Source organism: Periplaneta americana, chromosome 13 (genome assembly GCF_040183065.1).
Source record: "Periplaneta americana isolate PAMFEO1 chromosome 13, P.americana_PAMFEO1_priV1, whole genome shotgun sequence".
In the NCBI taxonomy this organism is placed as follows: domain Eukaryota; kingdom Metazoa; phylum Arthropoda; class Insecta; order Blattodea; family Blattidae; genus Periplaneta; species Periplaneta americana.
In genome coordinates this window covers 141381385-141396092 of record NC_091129.1, presented here as the reverse complement: position 1 = coordinate 141396092, position 14708 = coordinate 141381385, and the positions used below count along the sequence as shown (strand labels likewise).

The 14708-nt window shown below is 36.4% G+C and overlaps 1 protein-coding gene across 2 annotated transcripts in view; it reads left to right on the top strand.

Moving 5' to 3' along the window:
- LOC138712516 (neurotrimin-like) overlaps positions 1 to 13114 on the top strand; it is a 1014780-nt gene extending 1001666 nt beyond the window's left edge. The window contains exon 5 of one of the 2 annotated variants that reach the window (XM_069844403.1): positions 11183 to 13114. In XM_069844403.1, the coding sequence (XP_069700504.1) occupies positions 11183 to 11289 (107 nt within the window). In that variant the 3' untranslated portion in view covers positions 11290 to 13114. The remainder of the gene's footprint in view (positions 1 to 11182) is intronic. The other variant, XM_069844402.1, reaches the window with a different exon arrangement.
- The last annotated feature ends 1594 nt before the right edge of the window (positions 13115 to 14708 follow it).

Below are 14708 nucleotides of genomic sequence, written 5' to 3'. Positions count from 1 at the left end.
GGAAGGAGGAGGATAACGAAACTTCCATGTTAGTCCATAAAGCTGTACTGTCCCTAGCACAATCAATGGTTACAGCCACATTGCAAGATAAAGTTTATCATGCATCTATTACAGTGAGGGTTTATGCTTTAATGACGTTGTCATTTCGTTGGCATCCGGGGTTGAGAGGAGCTGAGGGGGGAACGAACTAATTGAGGAAGGGCTTCTGGCCGACTACAGATCTTGTGTGTTTGTTTCGTGTGATTCTGAAACGAAGCGATATATCAATTCAATAAACTGAATTCGATTCAAAATTAAGAGATTTTAATGAAGTAGGTAATGAAATCACATAACGGGATAAAATAAGAACTCAGCCCTTAAATATTAATATAGGGTTGTACAGAATGAAAATGAAATTTTTTCTACCCAAGAATTTCTTGCGCACTAACTATAAACATATTAATTTTTCTCCACAAGAATTCCTTGCACACTAACTATAAACGTATTAATTTTTCCCCACAAGAATTCCTTGCACACTAACTATAAACGTATTAATTTTTCCCCACAAGAATTCCTTGCACACTAACTATAAACGTATTAATTTTTCCCCACAAGAATTCCTTGCACACTAACTATAAACATATTAATTTTTCCCCACAAGAATTCCTTGCACACTAACTATAAACGTATTAATTTTTCACCACAAGAATTCCTTGCACACTAACTATAAACGTATTAATTTTTCCCCACAAGAATTCCTTGCACACTAACTATAAACATATTAATTTTTCCCCACAAGAATTCCTTGCACACTAACTATAAACGTATTAATTTTTCCCCACAAGAATTCCTTGCACACTAACTATAAACGTATTAATTTTTCCCCACAAGAATTCCTTGCACACTAACTATAAACATATTAATTTTTCCCCACAAGAATTCCTTGCACACTAACTATAAACATATTAATTTTTCCCCACAAGAATTCCTTGCACACTAACTATAAACATATTAATTTTTCCCCACAAGAATTTCTTGCGCACTAACTATAAACATATTAATTTTTCCCCACAAGAATTCCTTGCACACTAACTATAAACGTATTAATTTTTCCCCACAAGAATTCCTTGCACACTAACTATAAACATATTAATTTTTCCCCACAAGAATTCCTTGCACACTAACTATAAACGTATTAATTTTTCCCCACAAGAATTCCTTGCACACTAACTATAAACATATTAATTTTTCCCCACAAGAATTCCTTGCACACTAACTATAAACGTATTAATTTTTCTTCACAAGAATTTCTTGCACTCTAACTATAAACATATTTACTGCAATTTAACCATTTTATTACGAAAATACACATAATATCATCTCTACTTTCAGCTACATATAGAAAGAAAATTAAGGTCTTCTTCTGAATCATTACACTGAGAAATACGGGTAAATTGAACTATATTCATTGTTTTGTGTGGTTAGAAATTTACTACGAAATTTTCTGTCTTACCGGCAACTAAGAATAGGAAGCGAAAACATGAAGACAAGCATAACAACGATTGGTGAAATACTTTAAGAGCGAGCAAGAAACGTTCACGAATTCAACAAAAACTGAAATTTCCTGAAATGGGTTAAGAGCTACCTAGTACATAATTTTATTTACTCAACTTTCAAAAGCCTTTACTACAGTACAAAAAAGTGTTCATGGTATATCATTTTTATGTTGGGATAGTCTTATATTTGATTCTTTAAGGAAATTGAAGGGGTGGATTCCAAACTGGTATAAGTCCAAATGGCAAGTTATGAGAAATTTGACAAAAACTGATAAAATAAATTTGACGTCCTTAGATCCGTTTGAAAAAAACATATGAAGAGTTCGCGGGAAAAACGATGAATGTCACATTTCTATTAAGGATTAGATAATGATGTAATTGAGTCTATAACTGCAAGATGTAATGCTGTTTCTATAGAAAATAAAGGAAAGGACTACTGGCTTCGTGGTGATAATTCTCCTTTTTACCATTTTTCATAAGAATAACATTAAATTTCGCAGTGATCCATTGAATTAGATAATGACATCAACCTTAACAAAACTGTGACATTCATCGTTTTTCCCGCGAACTCTTCATATGCATACACTAAGTCAAGACTTAGGAGAGTGTGTTAAATAAACTTACACATATATTATACAGGTTTCCATCTCCGTGTTGACTTCTCAATATACATTTTGTGGCTATGTTCGCATTATTAAGAAACTCATGCGATGGCTTAATCTGTTATTTGCTTTTCTGTCATAACTAGTATCCAGAAATTGGCATTATTTTTACTATAAAGCTTTTAAAAACGCCTATATACTTAAATGATAACCAACAGCATATACACGTAATCAATGTTGGCAACCCTCCTGTTTGAAACTACGCTACGGAAAGTTAAAATATATATATATATATATATATATATATATATATATATATATATATTTTGTCAGCAAATATACTAAGACTGTGTTGTGCATTTAATAACTGTTACAAATAATTTATTTTCATCACATCTAACATTAAAATATATCCAAACAATAAAATTATCATTGGCACACTTGGGTGGCAACACTGGTCGCAACCGCAGCAAAAGTTTCGATTATGCGCACTGTTCAAAACATACAGAGGTGAGCCTGCCCGGAGAGAAATAAAAAATAGGTTGCAGCCGCCAAATTACTCTTCAAGGAACGACCACTCTTACAAATTGAGGGAAAGAAGACAGAGGACGGACACTGGAAAGTTTTCTTTTCTCAATCGTACTATCAGGGACTGGAATGCTTTACCTGCAGACTTACTAAAGGCTTTACCAACAACCAAAAATGTATTTAAAAATAGGCTTAAGGACTGTACTAATAGACGATAATTATACACAATATTTATAGGGTGAAATTGATATTTTGTTATTGAAGTGTTCTATCAGTGAATAATTATGTTGTTTCAGTGAAGTGTGTTGTGTCAGTGAAGTGTGTTGAGTAAGTGAAACGTGTTCCTGTCAGTGAAGCTTTATAGTTTATAGTGGCAGTGCAAAGTATTTGAACAGTGAAATGTTTTTGAAGTGTTAGTGAAATCATAATAGAATCAGTGAAATATGTCGTAGTTCTAGTGCAGTGAGTGAGTTGATAGCGAAATGAGTGTAGTGTTGAAAGGTACTTGTGCAGATATGAACATATCATACTCGTGGGTTTTAGTACGAACATAGGTTTAAGGTACAAATTAGATTTACTTTAAATGTTATTTTAACCGATCGTGCTTCATTTAATTTAGGATGTTCCCTGTTATTATTATTACTATTATTATTATTATTATTATTATTATTATTATTATTATTATTATTAATTATGGTTAGTATGAATTATTAGTATTATTATTAATTCCATTTTTTATTAATTGTGTTTATTATTGTCTTTATTGAGTGTAATTAGTTACCACTGCCACCGGATATATACCCACTGCAGTGTGAAGAAATACATATACACATACACATACAAAACCGATATCAAAAATGCTGCGTCTGCAACCCTGAGAACCCTGTTCTCACGTCGCAACTTCTAAGCTGCGCGCAGCATGAAAAAGTAGCGGGCAGCAGATTCGGTAGCCGCTACTTTTCGGGTTGCACCGTTGTTCACACGTCGCAGTACGAAAGTTGCGCAGTTTTTTTGTACTGCAGCGCTGCAAAAGTAGCGACGTGTGACCGTACCTTTAGGTGGAAGGTACAGTCGAGCCGTTCTTATTTCCGGCAGCAAATCACACTACAGCTTCTGGTCAGCTGACACGCTGCTTCACTGGCAGTGGTTGTCGTCAAGGTTATGCAGACGACATACCGCTTCTGGCTCACGGTGGATATTACTGTGTTGTCAAGTCTACCCTTGTACTCTTAACGAAGTTTTAGCACATGTCTAGTCTTAAACATCGAACGAAAAATTATTTCCTACGATAAATAATTAGTAATATATGAATACATAATATTGTATATTATTGTTATTGTTGATCCCAGCATCCCAGGACACACAAGACTAACCATGTTGTGCTATAATTGGTTTTTCCGACCATTTGAAATAACGATTTTCGTAAATACAGAAACAATATTAGAAATTATTAAAAAGGGAGAAAGCTGTAAAATATAATAAATAAAAATTTTTTTATGTGAATGAATAACTAAAACCACACAACCAGTAAATTAAGTAAAATATGTTAGTATTAGAAATTTTGTCATGATAAGTCATTGCTACATAAAAAAATTACACGAAGAACCTTGCCTACCGGTATTGTTGAATTTAGAGGTGCTACGCCTAGATCGCTACAATCATTGTTGGTACCTGCCGCCGCCATTTTTCTCAGTTTATTTTCTTCTTTACCGGATTGTCCGTACTTCTCTGTCGTTATCTGAGAAACCGTACACTTGTTCACATCACACGCATCAGCTGTTCTTTGCACCACTTGCATTAAAGGCAATAAACTACCCTTATTTTCACGTTCATTTTCGAAATAATCTCTGACGCTAAGAATCATTTCTCTGCTTTGCGAATTGATGGTCTTCCGACTCCTCCGTGGCATTACTGTTCGCGCAACTTATCTAGGCACTTGGGTTCCCTAGTGCTCTCTCGCTGCCCCTCTCCTTCCCTCTCCTGCCACGCTACCGCTACAAGCAACCTCGCTACACCCCGCTACCCGATCTTTTAGCTGCCCAGATAAGTTGCGTGAACAGTACGATGCTCAAACCTCAGCGCTAACAACAATAACACTGCACTACCGACTGATTGTTCGACAACCTACTATTAGAACTGCGTTCGTTCACTATTGGCTTGCCAGAGATTTAGCAACACCGCTATTGCCTACTAGAGATGGGTAAAAAATAACACAACAGTTATTTTGGAACTGTTCCGGTCTCGGAACTGTTGCAAAAATGAACAGTAGGTCGGAACCTCCTGTTCCGAAATAACAGTGTTCCGACTCCGAGCTGCTCACTTGCCCAGCTATTGCGGGCTCGCAGTACCGCGTTGCACAAGGTATGTTCCGACTCCGAGATAACAGTCGGAACGTCGGAGCTTGTTCCGATGAACCAACGACAGCTGCAGTTACACTGTTCTCGTTGTTCTTTATGTTATACTTGGAACTTCGTTGGATGAAGTTGGTACTTGAAACTCTCACGTGGTTGGAGGGGGACGCATGGAAATTGAAATCCTTGCGGTGGCGCGAACTTTAATATCAACATTTGTAAGACTGGCCAATCATCTGTAATGTTATAGTAAGTATTTAATAATCTGTAATATTCATTCCCGCTTTATGGTTTATTTCACCATTAGTTGACTAATTCTGTTTTATAAACATTCTACAAAGTCATAAAGTACGCATACTATTATTAATTCATTGATCAGCTGATTTTATACAAAGGTTAAAGTCGTAAATGGTAATGAGTGGTTTAGTTACAATGTCTGTATGTCGTTTGTTGAGGTTAAGTCTGACAAGCACAAGTTTTTGTGCTATCTTCTCTGTTATCAAAGAACGACAAAAATGTTGTAGCATTATTTGTTGGAAACTACCCATATAAGTACTGATTTGGAGAGCGAGGTTTAATGCGAAGTTTAAATTACACTTTGGTAAAGATGCGATTCCAACATTTTACTAACCCACTGCGGGGTTTCCAGGTTTCAGTACTGCCAATATATATATTTTTTATTTATGAAATTGTAATATATATATATATATATATATTATTATTATTATTATTATTATTATTATTATTATTATTATTATTATTATTATTATTATTATTATTATAACTGTGCATTAAGAAAAGTAAAAATAAAAATTAATGATTTGTTTTTTTTTTTTATTATGTAATAGAGAGAACAGAAATTACATACCATATGTTTTAAATGTTTTGTTATTTTTTTTTTAGTTGGCTACCATGTCTTTATAACTTTATGTACGAAAACAAAGTGTTGTATTCTGTCCTTGTAGTCAACAGCTGTGTAATTACTAACATTAAGCTTTTGAGTTCTGTCCGCATGCACAGCAATTTTCCAAAATCGATTCGAATGTGCATTGCAGTGCATCTATAGATAAGAATGTGTACTATGTCATGCCTATGAGTGCTCCAGTGTGAGCAGCATGGTGAAGAGGGAGGGTACTGTACCGTTCGTTTGAACGACTCAACGACTCCGACTCATCACCACTGGTGACTGTTATTTCGGAACTGTTATTTGGAACATAGTATTTTTTCGGAACCGGAACAGTCGGAACTGTTCCGGGAAAAGAACAACTTCGCCCATCACTATTGCCTACCTTCTTCGCGCCAAAAGTGGAGAAGGCGTGGCCACGCCGGAAATAAGAACGGCTCGACTGTAGTGACGTTGCATATACTGATAATGTTAAGCTCTGGTTCCGCTATGGCAGAGGAAGATGGCTCTGGCTATGGCGATTAAATAAATGGAGCTGGATTCTTTACAACGTGCAGCGCGGACTGAAGCGATCTGCTCTGGCGTTCATCGCTCTAGATTGACTTCGCTACAAATTGACAGCATGATCGAGGTTCATTTAGAAAACAAACGAATGACGATATCACAAATATGGCTGCAAAACATCGTGTATTTGCAATTTCTCACAAATAAGTAATTAAATTTTAATTAACCATGTTTCCAATCAGCCCGCTCTGTACGATGCGAGTTCAAAAATACAGATATGCCCGTAAAAAGGAAATGTTATGGAAGGAAGTTAGTGTAATTGTAGGTAAGATTGATAATGTCTCTGTATTTCAACACAGATTAATTCTACTTATATTCCAATTCATTAGAGAAAGAATAATTAAAATATTATCTATTTTTAAAGATTGTTTTAGTCTTGTTAGAGCAGGAACGTATATATAGACTATCAAACGAATTGGCTATCTTCCCCGGAATTCCAACCTTTAATAATGACAATAATATAACCAATTATTTGAGATCATTTTAAAATCCTAATGAAGTATGTTTTACAATTAGTTTTAAGTTGAATAGCTTGAACAAAAGCTTGGATATTGTAACCACTACAATTTAGAACGAATGATGTGTTTAATTTTGACACGGATGGCTCGCTCGAAAAATCATTTAAATATACCGTACGTCTCTGTTTAAAGTGGCATAAATACGACAATGCATCGCACTGATAACATTCAGCTCTTCCTTCTTTACTAGAAAAATAAGCCTTAACGTGTCTGCAAACTTCAATGCTAAATGATTCAGCAGAATTATTGCCTCCAAACTTAGTGCTATCTAATTTTCTGATGGCATAAGTCCTAATACCAGCGTATAGATAATTATACAGTATGGACACTTCATGTAGCAGGACTGATTTCAATGACCTTCAAACCAGTTTGAGCGTGAGATTCTGCTTTCTCCCAGGAGTTGGTACTGACATCACACCAGCTATAGTCGCGACGCTGTTATTCCCGACGTGACTCCTCCTCTTAGGAAGTGAAGGCTCTATGAAGTTTAGGTAGGTAGTATCGTTCGCCATTTTTGTTCTTTCGTTGCCGAGCTGCCAGATGAGGAATCTATTTGCCACACCGTTAAACATTATCATGTAGCTTCTATGATAATAAATCAAACACACTGTAATTCAGCAAATAATTCAGCGGCAAATAACGTCCCCGTGAGCTTTCTGCTAACGCCAACGAAAGAGCCAAAATGACGGGCGATTATATTAAGTATTTATCGAGCTTTAGGAAATGCATAACGTCATCATCACCGAATCACAAGACGCACACGTTTAAATATAGCCGACCTGCAACGTGATTGGCTACCGGAAATAAGAGCGACGGGACTATAGCTGTCGACACAGCGGAAATATAACACTTACAATTAATATATCTAGGTACATTATGTACTCAAATAAAATAAATTGGATCCATAAAATAATAACTGTAATGTCTAGACTCTAGAGTTCCTTTATAATGAGAGTTGAGACGTTGACCCCAACAACAATTAAAATATGTAATGATTTGATAGCGCTGAAAATGGAAGAACATGAGAATTAAAACCATATACCTATATTATATTGCATACAAATATTAAACGAAATTGATACATAATTTTATCATGTATTATATTATTTTATAATATAATTTATTATATATAAAATATAAAAAGAAATATTATTACAACTAGTTTGTCAGTGAGAAATAAAGAAAAGCTGTTAACTTGAATTTATTTGAAGCAAAGCATTACTGGATTATGCAATAAGGTAGGCGATGTTTGGATCCTGTGTCTCTACTCTGAACTCAATTATTGCCTTAGCGTGTGCTCGATTACACTAGCCTCTAGCGCTTGAAAGTGGAACTAAACGCCGGCGCACAAAGAAACAAAAGAGGAAACGGTCAACTGAATACAGAGATTTTCCCATCCATCTGTAAATGAATACGATAAAGACAAGGAAAACTAAAAAAATCACGTAATTTCGCATTTTTTATTCAATTTCGCGTTATATCACGGATAAAAAAATACACTAATATATTTAACATGCTTTCAAACATAAAATTACTTATTTTGGCAGCATTTGGGCTCTCTTCGCATTTATAGCCATCCCGAAAATCTACCGTCTCTAATAATTATAGAAGTTTATTCATGTCATAATTAATTATATTACACATACTGTACTGTAAATAATGTGATAAGCTAAGATCATTATTGAATTGTTGTGAAACTGTTTTGTTTCTTTCTTTGTACTTTACATTAATTTTGTCTTTATACTTACATACATAAGTGTTCTGCCCACTTGCAGGTCTTTCACTGCAAACCCAGCATTCTCCAATCTTTCCTATTTTCTGCCTTCCTCTTAATCATCTGATATCTTCTTCTGCTCCGAAATTCTTCCCGTTCACCATTCCTTACAGTGCATCCATCAAAGAGCAGTTTCTTCTCAGCCAGTGGACCAACCAATTCCATTTTCTCTTTCTGATCAGTTTCAGCGTCATTGTTTCTTCACCCATTCTTTCCAACACAGCTTAATTTCTTATTCTGTCTGTCTACTTCACACGCTCCATTCTCCTCCATATCCAATTTTCAAATGCTTCTATTCGTTTCTCTTCATTTCGTCGTAATGTCCATGTTTCTGCTCCATACAATGCCACGCTTCACACAAAGCACTCCACTAGTCTCTTTCTTAGTTACTTTTCCAGAGGTCAGCAGAAGATGCTCCTTTTTCTCTTACAAGCATCCTTTGCCATTGCTATCCTCCTTTTGACTTCCTGGCTGCAGCTCATGTTACTGTTTATACAATATCTACCAAAAAGTAATTGGGCACCTACGATTTTACGTGTTAAATGCCATGTTTCGGTGGCTACTATGCAGTGGTATGCAGACAATAATGTTCACCGGTTGGACTGGCTTGCACAGAGTCCTGATCTCAATCCCATTGAGCACCTTTGAGACGAATTGGACCGGCGATTGAAGTTTCGGGAAATTCGGCCAACTTCCATTGTCCAACTGAGTGCCATATTGCAAGAGAAATGGCGACGCATTCCAGTGGATATCCTACACAAACTAGTGGAGAACATTCCTGACAGAGTGGCTGCTGTTATAGCAACAAGAGGTGGTACCACGAGGTTTAAAGGGGCAAAAACAGTGCCCAATTACTTTTTGGTAGATAGTGTAGTACACTCCAAATATTTATAGTGTAGTACACTCAAAATATTTGAAGCTGTTCACTTGCTCTACGGTCTCATTTAGAGTTCGCAAGTTTACCTTCTTTATTTTTCTTGCGACAACCATGGTCTTCGTCTTGTTTGCATTTATCTTCATCCCATACTGCTCACAGCTGTCATTTAGCACCTGTAGCTTATCCCTTAGTATCGTCTCCTCTTCTCATAACAACGCCATATCGTCAGCAATCTTATACACTTCATTCTTCTTCTTCCTCCTACTTTTACCCCTCCCATGATCTGAAAACAGTTCTTCACCAAATTCTCCCAAGTAGATGTTGAACAGGGTAGATGATAAATGGCATCCCTGTCGTACTCCTCTCCCTATTTCACTTCCTTCAAACATTTCTTTTCATATCCTGACTTTGACTCGTTGTTTTATTTATAAGTTACTGAACAGCATACTATATTTCCAATCCACACTTGTTTTCTTCAGGATGCCCAGCAGTTTGTTCCAAACCACTCTGTCAAACGCCCTTTTTAAGTCTACAAATACTATATACACTTATTTATTCTTCTCTAGGTATCTTTCGCCGATTATTCGTAGTAGTGCAATTGCGTCCCTTGCGGTTACCTTCCATATTGGATCTGGACGTAACATTGCACCTGTGTATCTGATTGTGCCACGATAAACTAGGATACACATTGTGCCATCTCCTGAAGTGTCCACAGCTCCTTCACTGTCAGATTTCAGATTTCACTAAAATTCACACCTGCAACCAAAAACGCATTTCAGCAATCCAAGAAAATTCCCATAAAAACTTTAACAGTTTCTGAATATCATGCAGAAAACAGCATCTGGATATCTTGCCTCAATAATTTGTTATTTACATCTGAATTTGTAAATATTTCATGTGGACACCCTGCATTATTAATGGCTTGAGCAGCAAATGATGCATTAATTTTCTTGCACTGGTTACATTGTTCATTAAAAGTTCAAGCTCTTTGTTCTATGATTATGCTAAATTTTAAATCACGATCACGAACCACGCAATTACAGAGATTCTACTAATTCTCTGCCATCTTTTTTGATCCTATTGGACACCTATCCTGCTATTCGTATACAAGTTGCTAGTCCAAAAGGTAAAGGTAAAGGTATCCCCGTAACATGCCATGAAGGCACTTGGTGGGGCATGGAGGTAGAGTCCCATGCTTTCCATGACCTCGGCACTAGAATGAGGTGGTGTGGTCGGCACCACGCTCTGACCGTCTTTTACCCCCGGGAAAGACTCAATTTTATAGGAGGCTGAGTGAACCTCGGGGCCGTTCTGAAAGTTTGGCAACGAGAAAAAACCTGTCACCACCTGGGATCGAACCCCGGACCTTCCCGGGAGTAAAAGGCGGTCAGAGCGTGGTGCCGACCACACCACCTTCATGCCTTCATGGCATGTTACGGGGATATCTTTACAAGTTGCTAGTCTATTTAAGATAAGTGTAAAATAACCCTTGTTTTACAATTTATACTTTCCGTTCCTTTTCCTTGTTGCAGGGGAATATCCAGCTGCCATGCAACATGGTGGACAAGCGCACCACCGCTCATCGCACCTCTACTGTTTAATATTCTGCGTGTGTCTTCTGCTCTTAAGTCCCTAACACGTAACAAGAGCGCTGGAACAGGTTGACGCTGCGTTTCTTTCGACAAGCGAATGAAAGTGTCGGAAATGCGAGACCTCTAGAGACAATGGCAGTTATAGTTTTATTTTTCAATTATTTGATTTGCTCATGTGAACACTTTCTTAATAATCAGATGAAGCCTGACATCCCAGAAGTGGCAGTGATACTGAGTTATTGTATTGTGTGCGTCTAAAATAAATATATAATAATTATATCAAACGTATTTAAAAAAAAAAACGTGAAAATGTGCAATGCTTGTTTCCAGTTGTCGATGTTACATTACAGATTCAATATATTTATTTTCTAAGGGCAAATTGAAGTAAATTATATAAAAAAAAGGAACACTTGAGTGTGGAACGATATTATTGTTTTCTTTTTAGAGAAATAAGTAATATGGTGACAAGTCTGTTGAGAACACTAAGGAAAAAGTAATTTAAAATAAAAATCCAATCATATTATTACTTGTTCTTAAAATTGTGTTACATGCTCTCTCTCACACATTCAACGTAGAAACGAAAGTAAATAAAAAGTGCATTTGGAACAGAAAGATAAATTCATTCCATTTTACCGCCATTTTGTGTTGTCCAGTGACGTCACATTTCCTTTTATTATTAAACCGAAAGGGAATATCTGTGTGACTGTGACCTTTGATCAGACTATAAAAAAACACAACTTTTTAAATAGAGAAACTTATGTTTTATACAGTGAAATAAGGAACATGAATAGTTACAATACTGGTTACTAACATGATATCAGTGTACCGCAAGACTTTTTTTAAATATTAACACAATGAGGAAGATATTGGAGTGAAACTTATATCTGGTCATACGGGCTTGTGGTAGATAATACCTGGTTAAAGGAAGATGATTGAAAAAATGTAAGGAATTAGTGTAGAATCAAAACACATTGGTGATAATGAAGTTAAAGTTTGACCTATTTGAAAGTGAATTGTCTAAATTTTTAAAAGGGCCTACAACACATTTTAAGGGATCCAAGTTTCGAAGTCACGAGCGTTTGTGAATAATAATTCAAAAGGCCTCGTCTCAAGTTAGTGACTTACACTACGCTCTTCTATTAATCAGTCCTCTTTTTTTTCTTTCTCTTTTCAAGAATGTGGAAAGAGGTATCCTGACTTCAGAGACACGGAAGGCCTAATATAGATGAAGGTTTGGGGGAGACATACATTCCGATGTTGTTACCGTCTTTTTCACCATTGAATGTTCAAGCTCGACAGTCCAGTGTAGTTACCCTTCTATAGAAATAGGACATCGTCAGGACGAATCCACACAAGTTTCAGGATAATGTAGCAACAAGCCCAACAAATCTACAACAGGTAAGACATTTCTTACCTTCTCCAGTATCTTCTATTAATATGTATTGTAAACATGTTCCTTTTGCAGACTTATTGCATACTGTTGACCTGAAAATTAATCTGGAAAAAAATATATATATGCTTACAATATTCATTATATTCTTGAAAAGAAAATACAATTCCTAAAAATACAAAACGACCTTTTTAAATGTCTTCATACTAACATATGTTTCAGCCTCAGTATAGTGATAAGTCTGCAGTGATTGGTATGCTGCATTCAAAATGGAAACTTTGTATGTGAATCGCAGTGTACGATTGTATGAAGATCAGATTATTTTGTCATTTAACTACAAATAGTGATGAAGTGTTGGAAATCTTTAGATACTGTTGGATGAATCTGAGAAGTTAACAACAATATTTCAATGATGTAAATATCGTGTCATCACTTATGTATATCACAAATCATAAAAATAAATACGAAATTAAACAATATAGCCAGTGTACAAATAATATTAATAGCAATAACACACCGAAATGTTTTAGAGTATACAAAATCCTTTATTATTATCAGAGAATGGGCTAGGTAATCCAATTATTCACCATGCATATTATGAAAATATAATTTGTACTGCGTTGCTGACTCAAAAGATGAGAAAATGAAGTTTATACACTTAAGAGCAGCTGACAATGCTTGAATACAGAATGTAACTAAAATCCCTGATCACTATATAACAGATTGCTCAGTCTTATAGCTTTGACGGCAACAACCTTTATCAAGTTTACTATACTGCCATCTAGCGACAGTGGGAGGAATCACGTCATAACTCCCATTTGAAATGCATGGAGCAACTGTACTTCCATCTAGCGGTTTTACATCGACGGTGGCGATCCTGGTGGTTGTTATCTTCCACATGCTACCGTTTTTAACATTGTGATGGCCAATCTGTTATATACGTGATCAGGACTAAAATGTATGCCTATGTCAAAATAGGGACATATTCCTCTTATATAGAGGATGAACAAAGTTAATATGAACATTGATCCTAAAACGCTTTATTTCCGTTTTATAGCCTTTTTCATACAATTCTGCTTACATTGTATGATACGGTATTTTTCAATCCGTGGCGCTACAGCCCACGAAGAACCAAGACCGACCATCCGACTGCTGGCCTCACGGCCACGTGCCGAAGCAGAGGTGGACGATCATCCAACCAGAATGGAGGTATCATGTGGTTAGCACGATAAGCCCCCCAGCCGTTATAGCTGATTTGCGAAACCGGATTTCGCTACCTATCGTAGCTCTCCAAGTGCATCACGATGCTGGGTGGGCTCCGGTCCCGTACACTGGCCGAAATTTCATGAGAAAATTTCTCCCCCCCATGAGGACTCGAACCAGCATGCATTCCGTAACGCGAGTCCTAGACATGATGCCTTAGACCACGACGCCACGGCGCGGGACATGATACGGTATATTATGAAAAAAAAATAGCATACTACATGAAATTTCAATCTTTGGCCCGAGAATTGTTGGTGACGTTTTGGTGGAACCTCATGTTCTTCCATCCAGGCTCAAGAGAGGAAAATACAAAGTGTTCTTACAGCACACCTTGCTTGTTCTGTTACAGCAGGGGTTCTTAATCTATGGGTCGCGGTCCAAACAAGGGTCGCCGTAACTTCCCGAAAAAAAAATCAAATTAAAGAAATGTTAATTAAAGTAGTTTTGAAATTATAAAACATTTCAGAACTACATTTTTGCGAAAAATAATGAAAACAAGATATTGCCTGTTAATTAAAGAGATCTAGTAGCAATTTATTGTTTTTATTGTTTTCAGTGAACGGAGAAGAGGTGGTGTGTTCATTGAAAATTATTTGTCCAACAATATGTTATTACTCATACCACAGTCTAGTATATACAGTCACGAAGCTCAATACATAGTAAAATGCATCCATAGAGAGTTGCCAACCACTAGGATCACTAATATCGCCTCATTACAGACAATGCGAAATAGTACCGGCACAGTCTATTGTTCCTAGCACCCTCACAACTCAAGCTTCGTGACTGTATATACTAGACTGTGCTCATACC